General features: G+C 40.1%; 1 protein-coding gene across 2 annotated transcripts in view; it reads right to left on the bottom strand.

The window, feature by feature from the left end:
* The window catches only part of tbl1xr1a (TBL1X/Y related 1a), a 176,176-nt gene that overhangs the window by 28,515 nt on the left and 128,884 nt on the right, over positions 1-18,777 (bottom strand). For both annotated transcript variants that reach the window (XM_072255328.1, XM_072255327.1), the window contains 4 exons: positions 18,043-18,106; positions 14,471-14,568; positions 13,188-13,248; positions 4,588-4,709 (listed from right to left, as the gene is read on the bottom strand). In XM_072255328.1, coding sequence (XP_072111429.1) covers positions 4,588-4,709; positions 13,188-13,248; positions 14,471-14,568; positions 18,043-18,106 — 345 coding nt within the window. The remainder of the gene's footprint in view (positions 1-4,587; positions 4,710-13,187; positions 13,249-14,470; positions 14,569-18,042; positions 18,107-18,777) is intronic.

Here is an 18,777-nt window from a genome sequence, read left to right as displayed (position 1 = left end):
TTTTTCACCATCTGCTGTACCTGCATGCCCACTTTCAATGACTGGTGGATAATGACACCCAGGTCTCCTTGCACCTCCCCTTTTCCTAATCGGCCACCATTCAGATAATAATCTATTTTCCTGTTTTTGCCACCAAAGTGGATAACTTCACATTTATCCACATTAAATTGCATCTGCCATGAATTTGCCCACTCACCTAACCTATCCAAGTCACCCTGCATCCTCTTAGCATCCTCCTCACAGCTAACACTGCCACCCAGCTTCGTGTCATCCGCAAACTTGGAGATGCTGCATTTAATTCCCTCATCTAAGTCATTAATATATATTATAAACAATTGGGGTCCCAGCACTGAGCCTTGCGGTACCCCACTAGTCATTGCCTGCCATTCTGAAAAGGTCCCGTTTATTCCCACTCTTTGCTTCCTGTCTGCCAACCAATTCTCTATCCACATCAATACCTTACCTCCAATACCGTGTGCTTTAAGTTTGCACACTAATCTCCTGTGTGGGACCTTGTCAAAAGCCTTTTGAAAATCCAAATATACCACGTCCACTGGTTCTCCCCTATCCACTCTACTAGTTACATCCTCATAAAATTCTATGAGATTCGTCAGACATGATTTTCCTTTCACAAATCCATGCTGACTTTGTCCGATGATTTCACCACTTTCCAAATGTGCTGTTATCACATCTTTGATAACTGACTCTAGCAGTTTCCCCACCACCGATATCAGGCTAACCGGTCTATAATTCCCCGGTTTCTCTCTCCCTCCTTTTTTAAAAAGTGGGGTTACATTAGCCACTCTCCAATCCTCAGGAACTAGTCCAGAATCTAAAGAGTTTTGAAAAATTATCACTAATGCATCCACTATTTCTTGGGCTACTTCCTTAAGCACTCTGGGATGCAGACCATCTGGCCCTGGGGATTTATCTGCCTTTAATCCCTTCAATTTACCTAACACCACTTCCCTACTAACATGTATCTCCCTCAGTTCCTCCATCTCACTGGACCCTCTGTCCCCTACTATTTCCGGAAGATTATTTATGTCCTCCTTAGTGAAGACAGAACCAAAGTAATTATTCAATTGGTCTGCCATGTCCTTGTTCCCCATAATCAATTCACCTGCTTCTATCTGCAGGGGACCTACATTTGTCTTAACCAATCTTTTTCTTTTCGCATGTCTATAAAAGCTTTTACAGTCAGTTTTTTATGTTCCCTGCCAGTTTTCTCTCATAATCTTTTTTCCCCTTCCTAATTAAGCCCTTTGTTCTCCTCTGCTGAACTCTGAATTTCTCCCAGTCCTCAGGTGAGCCACTTTTTCTGGCTAATTTGTATGCTTCTTCTTTGGAGTTGATACTATCCCTAATTTCCCTTGTCAGCCACAGGTGCACTACCTTCCTTGATTTATTCTTTTGCCAAACTGGGATGAACAATTGTTGTAGTTCATCCATGCGATCTTTAAATGCTTGCCATTGCATATCCACCGTCAACCCTTTAAGTGTCATTTGCCAGTCTATCTTAGCTAATTCACGTCTCATACCTTCAAAGTTACCCTTCTTTAAGTTCAGAACCTTTGTTTCTGAATTAACTATGTCACTCTCCATCTTAATGAAGAATTCCACCATATTATGGTCACTCTTACCCAAGGGACCTCTCACGACAAGATTGCTAATTAACCCTTCCTCATTACTCAATACCCAGTCTAGAATAGCCTGCTCTCTAGTTGGTTCCTCGACATGTTGGTTCAAAAAACCATCCCGCATATATTCCAAGAAATCCTCTTCCTCAGCACCCTTACCAATTTGGTTCACCCAATCTACATGTAGATTGAAGTCACCCATTATAACTGCTGTTCCTTTATTGCACACATTTCTAATTTCCTGTTTAATACCATCTCCAACCTCACTACTACTGTTAGGTGGCCTGTACACAACTCCCACCAGCGTTTTCTGCCCCTTGGTGTTATGCAGCTCTACCCATATCGATTCCACATCCTCTCGGCTTATGTCCTTCCTTTCTATTGCGTTAATCTCCTCTCTAACCAGCAACGCCACTCCACCTCCTTTTCTTTCATGTCTATCGCTCCTGAATATTGAATATCCCTGAATGTTGACATCATCAATGGCCGACTGGAAGCAGAATTTAAGATTATGTATTCATTTCATGAAAGTTACAAATAAGCCAAATGAACCCTCCAAAGAAAAACTACATTTTACAATTAAACTTCAAATGCAAAATATTTCTTTTCTTGAACAATGAGTTAGTGTATTGTTTAACTCAATCAAATTTTATGTTTCAAAAACCATTTTGCAAAGAAAATAAGTGGTGCCTGTTGAACAAAAGAAATCATATTCTTGCATCTTTAGCTTAACCTTTATCTCATAACCTGTGAGTGAAGAATTTCATACCCTAGTTCAAAAAAAATTACAAAGAATTTCACGTTCAGAGACGTTTTTGATATAGAGGTTTGCAAGCAAAGTGCACTATTGATAGCACTCAACTAGGAAACCAACATGAATTTAAGTATTGAACAATGAACCCTAATTTTCAAGCTTTCTCAAAGAGAAACGTCAATCTCAGCCAATATTGTAAGCAAGTATTGTATTTTATTGATTGCAAAAGCAGTGGACGCAGAGATCCTGCAGGGCTATGAAAAAGGAACCATTCAAATGAGAAACCACTACAAGATATAAGTAGCTAATTGCAACAAGTTGATTTAGAGGCTCAACTAACAATGAAATATTTGTGTGTGTGTGTGTGTGTGTATGTATGTGTGTATATATATATATATATATATACACACACACATATACACACACACACACACCCCTACATACTCAAAAGGGGTCACTGAGACATAATCAGAAACTCATTTACTTCCACCCTAACATTCAATTGGTACAGTGCCTATAAAAAGTATTCAACCCTTTAGAAGTTTTCATGTTTTATTGTTTTACAACATTGAATCACAGTGGGTTTGATTTGACCTTTTTTTGACACTGACCAACAGAAAAGGACTCATTCGTGTCAAAGTGAAAACAGATCTCTACAAAATAATCTAAATAAATCACAAATATGAAACACAAAATAATTGATTGCATAAGTATTCAAACCCTTTAATATGACACACCAAATCATCACTGGTGCAGCCAACTGGGTTTTAGAAGTCACATAATTAGTTAAATGGAGATGACCAGTGTGCAGTCAAGATGATTCAATTGATTAGAGTAAAAATTCAACTGTATTTGGAAGGTCCAACTCCTGGTGAGTCAGTATCCTGGCAAAAACTACACCATGTAGACAGAACATTCCAAGCAACTCCATGAAAAGATTATTGAAAAGGACACATCAGGAGATGGATACAAGAAAATTTCCAAGTCACCAAATATCCCTTGGATAAGTCAATCATCAAGAAATGCGAAGAATATGGCACATTTGTAAATCTGCCTAGAGCAGACCGTCCTCAAAACCTGAGTGCCCCTGCACGAAAGGGACGACTGAAGGAGGCCATGAAGAGACCTATAACAACTCTGGAGGAGTTACAAGCTTCAGGAGCTGAGATGGGAGAGACTGTGCATACAGCAGTTGCCCAGTGAAAGCCACTGTTGAAAAAAGGTCACATGAAATCTTGGCTGGAGTTTGCCAGAAGGCATGTGGGAGACTCTGAAGTCATTTGGAAAAAGGTTCTGAGGTATAATGATCTTTTTGGCCATCAGACTAAATGCTCTGTTTGGCATAAGCCTAACACCAGACATCACCAAAAATACACCATCCCTACTATGAAGCAGGGTGGTGGCTTCATCATGTTGTGGGAATGCTTCACTGCAGCAGCCCCTGGAAGTTTTGTGAAGGTAGAGGGTAAAATGAATGCAGTAAAATACAGGGAAATCCTGGAGGAAAACCTGATGCAGTCTGCAAGAGAACTGTGACTTGGGAGAGGATTGGTTTTCCAGCAAGACAATGACACCAAGCCAAAGCTACACAGGAACGGCTTAAAAACAACAAAGTTAATGTCCTGGAGTGGCCAAGTCAGAGTCCAGAACTCAATCTAATTGAGAATTTGTGGATTGACTTGAAAAGGGCTGTTCATTCATAATCCCCATGCAATCTGACAGAGCTTGAGCAATTATGTAAAGAAGAATGGGGAAAAACTGCAGGGCCCAGATGTGCAAAGCTGATAGAGACCGATCCACACAGACAAGGCTGTAATTGATGTCAAGGCGCTTCTACTAAATACTGACTTGAAGGGGGTGAATAACTATGCATTCAATTATTTTTTGTTTAATAACTGTACATTTAGACCAATTTGTAGAAATTTGTTTACATCTTAACACGAAAGAACTTTTTCTGTTGATCAGTGTCAAAAAAAGCCAAATCAAATCCACTGTGATTCAAAGTTGTAAAACAACAAAACATGAAAACTTCCAAGGGGATTGATACTTTTTATAGGTACTGCATCTTTGTCTTCAGCTAATCATCATTGAAGACTTGCTATTACATACTAAATCTGATTGATCATTACCACATTTATTCAGTGCTTTTAGGAAAAATAAATGGCAATAAAATTAAATCTGGGCAGCCATTACCGTGTGTCCCTGGAATGTCTTGATAGGCCTATCTGCACCTAGTTTGCAGACATGGATGCACATGTCCGTGCTGCAAGAAGCAAATGTGTTGTTGCTTTGCCAATCAACATCTAGTGCTGGCGCTGTAAATATAAAGCAGAGAAGAGAAACATATTGGTAAATAGTACAAACTGCACCCATGTAGAAATATTTGTCCCAATCTTACAAACACTGAAAAAAAAGATAAATTCACTCAGGTTTCTAATTATAAAATCAAAAATATGTAGAAATATTTAGGAAGTGAGGAAATGCCAATTAACATTTTTTCTAAATAATTGACTAAAATATTAGTGATGATTAATAGCTAGTTGAAGATTTTCATGATTAGAAAGCTCCTTTTCATAAACTGTTTAATGTGATTAAAATTTGAAATACAATCTGAACACCAAATCAGTAATCAAAATACCTTAAGATTCCACCACTTAATGTTGTTTGTGTGTCTTCCTGATCAAATAGCTTGATTAAAATAATTCTTAGTAAAGAACAATTGAGGCTAGTGGGAGGCTGGTGCAGAAATTGCAGGAGTCCTGGAAGAGGTATTTAAAATGTCCTTAGACACAGGTGAGGTGCCAAACGACCGGGAGATAGCTACCGTTGTTCCACTGTTCAAGAAAAGGTTTAAGAATAAACTGGGAAATTATAGGCTTGTAAGTCTGACATTAGTAGTGGGTAATTTATTGAAAGCTATTCTAAGAGACAGGATATACAAGTATTTGGATAGACAGATGCTGATTAGGGATAGTCAACGTGGCTTTGCGCATGGTAGGTCAAGTCCAACCTGTCGTAGAGTTTTTCCAAGATGGTTAGTGGGGACGTTGATGAAGGAAACACAGTAGATGTTGTCCACTTTGACAAAGTCCCACATGGAAGCTGGTCTGAAGGTTCATTCACTCGGCATTTAGGATGAAGTAATAAACTGAATTCAATATTGGATTAGTGACAGAAGCCAGAATGGGTGCCTTTCTAATTGGAGGCTTGTGTCTGGAGGTGTGCTGCAGGAGCGGTGCTGGGACCACTGTTGTTTCTCATTTATATTAATAATTAGGATGACAAAGAGGTAAACCAGATAAGCAAGTATGTAGCTGAACCCACATCTGGGGGCATAGTGGACAAGAGGAAGGCTATCAAAGCTTGCAGTTGGATCTGAACCAGCTGGAAAAATAGGTTGAAAAATCGCAGAAGGAATTTAATTCAGGCAAGTGTGTGGTGTTGCACTTTGGAAGAACAAACCAGAGTGAGACTTACAAAGTGAATGGTAGAGCACTCAGGAGTGTAGTAGAACAGAAGGATTTGGGAATACAGATTCATAATTCCCAGAAAGTCACGTATAGTAGTTAGGATATTATGTTGAAGTAGTATGAAACCTTGGTGAGGCCAAATTTTGAGTTTTGTGTGCAGCTGTGGTCACCTACCTACAGGACAGGTATCAATAAGATTGAAAGAGTGTAGAGAAAATTTACAAGGATGTTGCTGGGACTTGAGTATCTGAGTTATAGGGAAAGGATTTAGGACTTTCTTGCCTGGAGCGTAAGAGGATGAGGAGAGATTGACAGAAATACAATATGATAGGGTAAATGTAAGTAGGCCTTTTTCACCTAGGTTGGATAGAGTAGAACTAGAGATCATAAGACCATAAGACCTAGGAGCAGAAGTAGGCCATTTGGCCCATCAAGTCTGCTCCGCCATTCAATCATGGGTTGATCCACTTCATCCAGTCATCCCCACTCCCCTGCTTTCACCAGACACCCTTTGATGCCCTGGCTAATCAAGAACTTACCTATCTCTGCCTTAAATACGCCCAGTGACTTGGCCTCCACAGCTGCTCATGGCAACAAATTCCACAGATTTACCACCTCTGACTTAAGTAATTTCTTTGCATCTCAGTCCTAAAAGGACATCCTTCAATCCTGAAGTCATGCCCTCTTGGCCTAGAATCCCCTACCATAGGAAATAACTTTGCCATATCTAATCTGATCAGGCCTTTTAACATTCGGAATGTTTCTATGAGATCCCCCCTCATTATCCTGAACTCCAGGGAATACAACCCAAGAGCTGCCAGATGTTCCTCATATGGTAACCCTCTCATTCCTGGAATCATTCTCGTGAATCTTCTCTGAACCCTCTCCAATGTCAGTATATCCTTTCTAAAAAAGAAGCCCAAAATTGCACACAATACTCCAAGTATGGTCTCACAAGTGCCTTATAGAGCCTCAACACCACAACCCGGCTCTTATATTCTATACCTCTAGAAATAAATGCTAACATTGCATTTGCTATCTTCACAACCGACTCAACCTGCAGGTTAACCTTTAGGGTATGTTGCACAAGGACTCCCAAGTCTCCTTGCATCTCTGCATTCTGAACTCTCTCCCCATCTAAATAATAGTCTGCCCATTTTATTTCTTCCACCAAAGTGCATGACCATACACTTTCCAACATTATATTTTATTTGCCACTTCTTTGCCCATTCCCCTAAACTATGTAAGTCTCTCTGCAGGCTCTCTGTTTCCTCAACACTACCCACTCCTCCACCTTTGTACATTGTATATGAGGCTGCTTAGCAAGCTAAGAGCCCATGGAATTACAGGGAAGTTACTAGCATGGGTGGAGCACTGGCTGGTCGGCAGAAAACAGAGAGTGAGAATAAAGGGATCCTATTCTGGCTGGCTGCCGGTTACCAGTGGAGTTCCACAGGGGTCGATGTTGGGACCGTTACTTTTTACAATGTACTTTTTACAATGTACATTGTAAAAAGTAACGGTCCCAACATCGACCCCTGTGGAACTCCACTGGTAACCGGCAGCCAGCCAGAATAGGATCCCTTTATTCTCACTCTCTGTTTTCTGCCGACCAGCCAGTGCTCCACCCATGCTAGTAACTTCCCTGTAATTCCATGGGCTCTTACCTTGCTAAGCACCTTGTCAAAGGCCTTCTGAAAGTCCAAGTACAACACATCTACTGCATCTCCTTCGTCTACCCTGCTTGCAATTTCCTCAAAGAATTGCAGTAGGTTAACAGTGAAGGGTGAAAGGTGAGATATTTAAGGGGAACCTGAGGGGGAACTACTTCACTCAGAGAATGGTGCGAGTGTGGAACAAGCTGCCAGTGGAAGTTGTGGTTAAAGGTCCAATAACATTTAAGAGAAGCAACACACATCAAAGTTGCTGGTGAACGCAGCAGGCCAAGCAGCATCTCTAGGAAGAGGTACAGTCAACGTTTTAGGCCAAGACCCTGTGACTAGTCCTGATGAAGGGTCTCGGCCTGAAACGTCGACTGTACCTCTTCCTAGAGATGCTGCCTGGCCTGCTGCATTCACCAGCAACTTTGATGTGTGTTGCTTGAATTTCCAGCATCTGCAGAATTCCTGTTGTTAACATTTAAGAGAAATTTGGTTAAGTACAAGTCGACCACCAAGAATCCGGCGATCAGTAATCCAGTTCGATTGCCACTAGGACATAATTTTTGCTAGCCTAACTTTAAATTTCCCACATCACTACACCAACCTATCACAACTGTTTTGGTGGTGCCATTAGCAGGATTAGCTGTTGGCACAGTCTTTAAATGAAGGAAGTCATTTCTCTGTTTTATTCTGCTTTTATTTTTATAACCTGTGCTTATCTAGCCCCAGTCATGTCTTCATTGAATAAAGGAAGTGTACCTTGTGGTGTAAAGCACAAATACCATATGTTATCTATACAAAATAAAGTGGAAGTTCTGAAAAAACTCGACCGGTGTGTCTGTGAAAAGCTTATGCGACTTGTATAAAGAAACAAAAGGTTGCTCCATTTCTTTGCTGACAGCGAATCAAAACAAAAACAGATGTGCTTAAGGAAAACAATGAAAGATGGAACATCTCCACGAGGTAAAGTTCTCATAAAGTGGTTTAAACTCCACGTAGCAAAGGTGCAGAACTGTCAATCCTGATGATCCCCACTTTCAGACACGCAACTCCACTTAGTTGTATAATCCAACCCTTCACTTTAGCAGTGGCAATTGCCAACTTGCTGATCTAAGTAAATACAGACATCTTGTAAAGTATCTTGCCTGTACTGTACTTCAATAATATATTCTTCCTTGTCATTTGTCATTTTTGGGTTTTTTTTTAATTATCTAAGGGTGAGGTGATCATCAAGTGGGTTAGAGGTGTTTATTTATTTAATCCTTTCCTAACAGGTCCCAATCGTTCTGGATGTGTGTTGGTCAACTTATACTTAGATGTGTGGGCTATGGTCCAGGTGCAGGTTGAGTGGACAAGGTAGAATAATAGCTTGGCATGGGCTAGACAGCTTGAATGACTCGTTTCTATGTTTTAGAGTTCCACCACTCCAATCAAAACTAAAAGGTAAATCGGCTGGATTTTGCTAAAAATACCAACTCATGATCAAACATTGATGAAAATCTACATTATATTCCCCTTTTTTAGTTTTTCCAAGTTCAACATTCTCTGCACAACTTTCTGGGCTGAATTGATCACCATCACAAGGCGAACAATAACTAAAACTCTCCCATTTTGGATAGTATTTTTCTGAAGTTCCTGGATGCACACGTCAGGATGGCAACTGTTACAATACAAAGTCAAGCTGAATATTAACAAAATGACTTCAAATATATATTTGGAAAAAAGTTAACCAAAGAAACCTGTATCAGTCTACTTTTCTCAAAAAAAAAACACGCTGCCATAACTAATCTGAAAACTTATAACTATTTAGGAGTTTGGATTACAAATCAACTGACATGCATTTTCTTTGATTAAATTTCGATTATACATTGATTTATAAACCAAAATTATCTATCAATGATTAAGGCTGGCTTAAAGTAAATTCTAAAGAAGGGACAGCTTTTTCTGCTCTCAGATCACCACCTGCCAGTGGTTAAACCATAGAGTCTTACAAAGTAGCCCTGGCTAGACTTCACTTGGTAGCTCAGCTCACAGCATGTTAATGTAGCATAGTAAGGCACAAGGCTTCCGAACTAAAGTAACAATATCCGTTTTAAAAAGAGATAAAAAGTAAAGTAGTTGAATCAAATAAAAAAGCTGTACCTCTCCCAGTAGCCAATGGTTCACTTTCATTTAAAATTAAGTTGCTGCACTGCACTGATATACAAGCTGATTTCCCAGCCTGACAACTATTAAAACTATGGCCATTGGTTGGGTTGAGTTGTTCTCCAATCTTGGAAATTCACTTGCAAATGTTTCATCACCATACGAGGAGACAACATCAGAGTGCTGTTAACTGTGGTGTCAAGGGCTTTCAGTTTAACGCTCAGTCTGAAGAAAGCAATGATCCCCTCCTGAAACCGCCTCATGGCATTTACAATCCACCTCGGATCACCATTGACAACCACCCTCCCACCACAGTTGAGCAGTTCACCTACTTGGGCAGCGTCATCTCCAATGACACTATAGTAGTAACAGGTGTTGACAATTGACTCGCCAGAGCCAGCAGTCCCTCAAGCATCCCCAGAAACGTGGAAGAACCACCAGTTGCATAATCCAGGTGTACAGGGCTGCCCTCGTCACAACTCTGTTATACGGCTTCGAAGCCTGGGCCTTGTACTGCAAGCAAAGCCGGTTGCTCAAGCGCTTTCATCAGCACCACCTCCACTCCATGATGGGTATCGGCTAGCAGGATCGTATCGTCAACAACGAGGTCCTGGAGAAGGCTCAACTTCCAAGCACTGAAGCCACTTTACTGCTAAAGCAGCTTCGCTGGCCAGGCCACGTGTCCCGCACAGACAACTCCAGGTTATTGAAAGCAGTACTCTGTAGAGAACTCTCTTAGGGCAAGAGAGATCATGATGCCCTGCGCAAGAGGTACAAAGATCAACTTAAGCAGCAGGCTAATACTGAGGTCATCAAGTGGCAGCAGTTGGCTTGTGGCAGAGACCAACGATCCACTGAGCAGCCAAGAATTTTTAGGAATCTGGAAGAGCAACTGCTGAAGAGGAGACGCAGGAAGGATCCTACTACCCACATCCTAGCTGTTCCCGTGTCCCTACTGTTGACCCAGAATTGGCCTCTACAGTCACCAACGATCGTGCCATCATTCCCAAGGGCTCTTCTTCCCTCCTGATCTTCACAAGTGAAGAATAAGGCCGCCATCCACCCATCTGTACATTCTCTGAATGCGTGGTCTTAATATACTCATTAATCAGTTGATTGGTCATCATTAGAGAGACTCATTTGTGATGAAGGGAGGAAGTCTCGTCGCTGATTAGTTGTGTGGCGAACTTCGTGCATTACGGTCTAGAATTTTGCCTGTTAATAAATAGGATCAAGGTCTACATGACTGTTTACAGAATTGTTCTTGGAAAACAATGCTTCTAGGAATTCTCTTGTATGCTGCATGTTTGCCTGCACTATGACATTCACTGATGCCCAATCGAATTTGTGCCCCTCTTGATCTTCATGGATAGAGATCGGAAAGTTGATCATGCCACTGAACAGCCAGTTGATGTTCATGGATCCTTGTGGATAGTTTTCTCCCAGTTTGGCTGACATACTATTTGCTGCGGTACCCGCATTCGATTTTGTAGACCACATTGGTCTTGTCCAATAGCTTGGTTTGTTCTTTTGGTCTGCAAAGTACTCTCTTCAATGTTGCTGCGGCTTATGTTCAACCAAAATTCTACGTTCTCGGAGTAGTTGGGCCATAATTTCCAAGACATCTCAAATGTATGGAAAGCCAACACATTTGGTAGCTCCTTGGTTAATTAACAGATGATACCTTCTTGTATGGTGACGAAATGTTTGCAGGTAAACTGCTAAGATCAGAGAACAATTCAACTCAACCATCAACCACCCGAGCTATATATCTTCCAAATTATTTCCACTGTGGCCATTTATGCTGCCCTTCTTGACTCAATCAGCGTAGATGGTAGGAGGGGAATTGCCATAGCTGGCTTGTCTCCAACCAGCAATAAAGTTTGGTAGTATGCCAACAGAAGTAATAATATTGATGGAAAATCTGCTCGGTATTTTTTTCCAGGGATGGCAGGACTGTCATATGTTGAAAGATTGGAGCGACTGGGGTTGTATACACTGGAATTTAGAAGGATGAGAGGAGATCTGATTGAAACATATAAGATTATTAAGGGATTGGACACGCTAGAGGCAGGAAACATGTTCCTGATGTTGAGGGAGTCCAGAACCAGAGATCACAATTTGAGAATAAAGGGTAGGCCATTTAGAACAGAGTTGAGGAAAAACTTGTTCACCCAGAGAGTTGTGGATCTGTGGAATGCTCTGGCAGAAGGCAGTGGAGGCCAATTCTCTGGATGCTTTCAAGAAAGAGTTAGATAGAGCTCTTAATGATAGCGGAGTTAAAGGATATGGGGAGAAGGCAGGAATGGGGTACTGATTGTGGATGATCAGCCATGATCACAGTGAATGGCGGTGCTGGATCGAAGGGCCGAATGGCCTACTCCTGCACCTATTGTCTATTGCCTAAATGTATGAAGCATCGCTATTAATCTTGCCATTCAGCAATAATCATTGCCAGGCAACTAATTCAAAACTATTTCATTTGTGGTAACTGCAAAAATTTTGCCAAATTGTCTGCCTTTTTTTAAAATACATTAATTTTCATTTTTAATTATTTTTCAATATGTACTTAAAACTTTACAACAGATAAAACAAGTGAAAAGTTCTAAACCTATTGCAGAAATGCTGCCAGCAAATTCTTGGTTGCAGTCCAAAAGCACATCAGGAGATAGCTGAGATTTCCCCAAAAGCTACAAATAGGAATCTACAGCACACCGAAGCTGTGTAAGTTCACATCTTACAGCTGATTATGGGTTTAGTTCAACAATTTCAGTTTTTTAGGATAATTATAGGGTTTCTTTGATTTTGTAAATTAATCACATTTAAAAACTTAATATCATTTTCTAGTGCATAACTAGAACTGTAAGCACTTTAAAAGATGGTTGTGGTGGGGTGGGGGGGGGGAGAAGACAGACGCATCAAGCAATTAAACATCAAACAATATTGCTCAGATAAAATGGTTGATACCATGACCATGATTCAGGGCTGATACTCAAAATTTGAAAGTAATTTGTTTTATAAAGGGTAGTATTATAATGATTATTCAGTGAACTGGAAAAAAAATAACCAGTACACATATCATATCTGACATGGCTTACTATAGCAAACAGAAAGTTCTGACTGATGGAAAAATCAGTTTGCAGACTTTTCTTTATGTATTCCATGGACTACCTGTATTTATGCTGATTAATTTCTATGTCACTATTGTGTGTAAGAATTTTCAATTACAGAAGTAATTTTTGACTTTTTATTCTATAACTGCAGTTCTAACAATCATCTATCTTTGCAACAAATTGCTTAACCATTTGAAAGGAAGCCTTGAAAATTTATAACAACTCTTCACTTTTGAACAGAAAAGTATGTGATTTGAGAAGATGTGCAATGTTAGAATCCTGCACCAAAGTTCATGAATATCTCTACATCATCATTCAAAAATGATAATTCAACTATTCAACAAGAAGGGAAAACGTTTAGTAGCTCCTATGAGTATCCTGTGCTAAGATTTCTGGAAGCTTACCGGAGTGAAAAGGAAATTGCTGTTTGGCCTCTCCTGTATGGGCATCCCAAATAATTGTTGTCTGCAAAAATCATAACTCAATGATTAGTTCAGTGGTGTACAACAATTTTGTTTTGCCAAACGAGGCCAGACTGAATTCAAATCACCTTTACATGTTTTAGTTTAATCAAACATAACAGGTCACTTACATAAAGAACAAATTTTTAAATTAATTAACTACTTGGTTATTTTCAGATGTTTGTCACCATAATTTCCTGGAAATCATTTTTTTACAGCCATTACCAGTTCAGGACACTGAATAGCAGGCTTGGTATTTGATGCTACTAGCATTTCATTATGGAATTTGTTCCATCCAATTTAAAAAATATAGCAACTTACAAAGTATGCTTAAGCATTTGGCATCATTGACTTCCATTTTAAAATAAAATCTTCCAGTTTTCTCATTTTGACTTCTCTCCAAATTGAGCTTAGCCAAGTGCAACCAAGTTTATTTTACATTAAGTAATTTTCTGATTGGTTATACTTTCAGTTCATGAGAACCTTATATTTCATAACTGTAAATTGAAACAGTACATTTCTCTGCAGCCCGTGGAATCTTAAAATGCGCATGTAAAGTTTTCTTTTGCTAAAGCTAAAAATTTATGGAGTACATTGACAAAGTCCAGTATTTATTACAGAAAAATGAAGTTAATGTGAACTAGGTTTTACTTCTTGTGATGACAGCTCTGAAAGTGAATTTGCATTAAGGCCCATAAAGAAAATGCTATGAGAAAAGTATCTGAGTCCCCATATCCTCCACCCTCATGATCTCGGTTTTAATTTTGCCAAGTAGACTCTCTGGCCTTGAACAGATCACCATAATTTTTACAAGTTTCCAATCTAAGCCATTGAAAATGTGGTCTGGCAACATTTTCATTCACCTGATACTCTGAATACAAATTCTCCATGTATGCCTTGATTTTGTTAATTTTTGAGTAATTTTTGTTAATTAAGCCCAGTGACAGATGATTTAGTGACTACCAAATAAGACTGGACTGCTACTGGAATATACTCAATTAAAATCAAACTCAGTAGCAGTATAGTTGGTGATCTGAACTTGCAAACCAATCAGACCAGCAGTCTACCCAGTCCTCACAAGTGTGTTTGATGCTTCTATACAGGCCAGAAATAGCCCACATACATGTTAGATATCTATTTAGTAGCATGAAGTACATACAAAAACACTGTCAATTTAAGTGCTAAATAAGAATTTGCAATTGCTTGCACTGAAGTCAGAATCTTACCTTATCCACTCCTGCACTAAGAATAAAATTTCCTTTCTTGTTCCATTTTAATGCAAATATAGGTCCTTTATGTTGGCCTAAGGTACTAGCAAGATTACCTTAACAAAGAGACAAAAAAAAAAGAGATTATTAAGAATGAAAGCAGGCACAAAGAGTTACTTGCTCTCCATTGTTGATTCTTACAGTGAAGTAGCAGCTACTCTAAGGATGATTTATATTTGTGTGTCAAATGTACGTCGTAGCAACATAACTACGCTGTACTCTACGCCAAACCCTACGCCGTAGCCTGACGCGCACCTCTCCCAAAATGTAACTACACGTCGCGGCAATGCAGACCTCAACAACTGTGATTGGTCTGCTTGGTAGCATCGCATTTCCTCCTACCCTGCAATAGTTTCCCATTGGGTGACTGAAGGGCAGGGAAGGAACTCTGGCTGCAATGCTTTTCATAAGCTTTACAAACCTCCGAAATTATGGAGGACCCTGTGCTTGACGCCAGTTTGTAGCTAGCTGCTACAGCCTGTTGACTTCCACTTGAAGCTAAAACTCAAATGGTGATTGCCAGTCTCTGAGTATCAGGTGTCCCCTGCTTTCCAAACGTTCTCTTTACGACCTTTCGCTTTTACGAAAGACCTACATTAGCACGTTTTCGTTAACCGAAAGAGGATTTTCGCCTTTATGAAAAAAGACGCTCCCTTTAAACTTGTGTTTACCCCGAGAAAGACTACCATGACCAAGAAGCCTTGCGCGGGCAGGTGTGTGCGAATGCATGTACCTGTGCATGCGTGACGTGCGTGTATGTGCGAATATGTGCCATGCACATGCTGATTTTTTTTTCAACAAATCGATTTTGGCTCAAACTTCCCGATTCTGTTAAGTGAAACTACACTGTACATACAGAAAATTCACCCTCCTTCAGTTTCAGTCGCCATTGTTTAAAGTTTGAGTTTCTTCGTGTTGCGCTTCAACACGAAGAAATTCAACACAGTGGCACAGAAACCCCACCGACAACTAGCGTTTTGGCCATGAATTGCAGAGCGACACAGACACACCAACGCACAAGTATAAATGCTCACAACGCTGTAGCCCACTTGCATAGGCTATGGCGTAAGCTAGTACACACAAGTATAAATCAGCCTTTAGCCTTGGCCAAGTCCTGAAGGGAAGAGCTGTTAAGACTTTGCCTGCCTATAGTAACGAAAGAATCAATTCAGTGTCTTTGACAATCTCCATGGTTTAGATACATCACCATAGACATTTTCTGTCAGAAAAATACAGTGAATGATGCATCTCATATTTCCCATGAGGTCACCCTCCACCCTCGGGAGCTGACTTTTCAGCGAATTGAGCTCACTCCATTGTGCACTGTGAGCAAACAGCACGTTATTTACAATATATATTAATGACTTGGATGAGGGAATTAAATGCAGCATCTCCAAGTTTGCGGATGACACGAAGCTGGGTGGCAGTGTTAGCTGTGAAGAGGATGCTAAGAGGATGCAGGGTGACTTGGGTAGGTTGGGTGAGTGGGCAAATTCATGGCAGATGCAATTTAATGTGGATAAATGTGAAGTTATCCACTTTGGTGGCAAAAATAGGAAAACAGATTATTATCTGAATGGTGGCCGATTAGGAAAAGGGGAGGTGCAACGAGACCTGGGTGTCATTATACACCAGTCATTGAAAGTGGGCATGCAGGTACAGCAGGCGGTGAAAAAGGCGAATGGTATGCTGGCATTTATAGCGAGAGGATTCGAGTACAGGAGCAGGGAGGTACTACTGCAGTTGTACAAGGCCTTGGTGAGACCACACCTGGAGTATTGTGTGCAGTTTTGGTCCCCTAATCTGAGGAAAGACATCCTTGCCATAGAGGGAGTACAAAGAAGGTTCACCAGATTGATTCCTGGGATGGCGGGACTTTCATATGAAGAAAGACTGGATGAACTGGGCTTGTACTCGTTGGAATTTAGAAGATTGAGGGGGGATCTGATTGAAACGTATAAGATCCTAAAGGGATTGGACAGGCTAGATGCAGGAAGATTGTTCCCGATATTGGAGAAGTCCAGAACGAGGGGCCACAGTTTGAGGATAGAGGGGAAGCCTTTTAGGACCGAGATTAGGAAAAACTTCTTCACACAGAGAGTGGTGAATCTGTGGGATTCTCTGCCACAGGAAACAGTTGAGGCCAGTTCATTGGCTATATTTAAGAGGGAGTTAGATATGGCCCTTGTGGCTACGGGGGTCAGGGGGTATGGAGGGAAGGCTGGGGCGGGGTTCTGAGTTGGATGATCAGCCATGATCATAATAAATGGCGGTGCAGGCTCGAAGGGCCGAATGGCCTACTCCTGCACCTATTTTCTATGTTTCTATGTTATGAGCTCCACAGTATGTGGCTTGTAACACTGCAGAAGAACCATCACTAATCAAACTATTCAGGCACAATATTGACACATTTCCAAAAAATCTGGAAAAATACCCATGCACATATCCTGCCCAAAAGAGTTCAAATACAATCCAGCCAATTACTGTTCCATTAGTCTATAATCAATCAACCCCATGATGAAAGGTGTTATGAACCAGTACTTATTCAAAGTCTTCTCATTCAACCACGGTTTGGGTTTCAGTAGGACAACTGCTACTTATTGTAGGCCTAACTACAGACAAGAAAACTGAAATCCAAAAACTAGAAGATCAATGGTACTGATCTTCACTAAATGCAGCGACAAGAAATTTTGTAAAATTAATGTGAATGGATATCGGGGAAAGCAGTTGACTGGATGGAACCGTACTTAGCACAGAGAAAGGTGACTGACTGTTGGTGGGCAAGTGTCTCAGTCAGGGGACACCCCTGTAAAAGCTTCTCAACTTTTTGTCCAGGACCCACCCATCTTCAGCAATGAGCTTTTCTCCATCAGAACAATAACCCTCAATAATTACAAGATATAGATCATGTAACAAGTTCTAAACAACATTCAGGTTTGGATTGAATTTACTCTACTTCATAAAACAACCACATGTTCGGGCAATAGCTAAGTTTATGGATCTAGTGATATTACATGTAGTTATATAGACACATAATGTCATTACAGGTCTACATCATTACAATGCAATGCACCTGAACTGTGAATATGCTACATTAACATCTACGTTAACAATCCAGATTAAACAGCAAACAAATACTGATGGAATATATTTGTCATAGGATAAGGAATTTTCTGGCCAAAGCTCTTATAAACATATAAAGAAAGATCAAAATGCAATGGTGCCAAAATGAAGTGATTCTACACTAGGCATTAAAAAAACAAAATAAATGAAAGCACTTGGAAGGCTTTTATACTCTTTCCAAGAGTTAGCACAAAAATAACATCAAGTTCTCCCTTGCCAACCAACACCTGAGAGAGGATAGACTACAAAGAAATAAGTGAGAGCTGGCATTGATTCAATGGGCTAAAGCGCCACCCTTTCTGTCACCTAAAAATAATCCATATGAATGTCTCACACAACAATAATGCCAGGGATAAAAATAATATTGGATCAAATAAATCCTGAAGTTGTAAATGTTGTTTACTCACCATCTTTTGTCCATATTCGTGCAAATCCATCATATGAACCTGTTGCCAGAAGTGTGCCTTCACTCTAAGGCAATGGAGATTAACAATTAATGCAATAAACAAATCTACAAAAAATGTACATATGCATTAAATGGCTGAGTAATAACTAACTGGAAGATGGTTAATTCAATCCTAAATCTATCTAAAACAATTTCAGTTAGTTGGTGCTGGGACAACCAAAACATCAGTGGATTAGGAAGAGATGAATCAGTCAACACCTTTTATAATTAACGTAATCCAGTAGCCTTTGTTGAAGAGCATGGGGATCAAGCACAAATATTGGTCTGTACACGTTTTGCCCATCTACACAAATCCCATTAATCCACACTAGATCCACATTCTTTTATAAACACAAGAGATTCTGAAAATGCTGGAAATCTTCAAAATCAGAATTAACATCACTGGCATTTTGTCATGAAATTTGTTGTTTTGCAGCAGTAGTACACTGAAATATATAATAATAAAATCTATAAATTGCATCATGTATTATATATCAAATAAGAACATTAAATTACAAACGTTTGTAAATAAGTATTGCAAAAAGAGAGCAAGAGGTACCGAGGTAGTGTTCATGGGTTCAATGTCCATTCAGGAATATCATGGCAGAAGAGAGGTAACTGTTCCTCAAGTGTGGAGTGTGCCTCTTCAGACTCCTGTAGCTCCTCCTTGATGATAGAAACAAGAGGACATGTCCTG

This window comes from Mobula birostris, chromosome 4, assembly GCF_030028105.1.
Source record: "Mobula birostris isolate sMobBir1 chromosome 4, sMobBir1.hap1, whole genome shotgun sequence".
In the NCBI taxonomy this organism is placed as follows: Eukaryota; Metazoa; Chordata; class Chondrichthyes; order Myliobatiformes; family Myliobatidae; genus Mobula; species Mobula birostris.
This window is presented reverse-complemented; position numbering and strand designations above follow the sequence as displayed.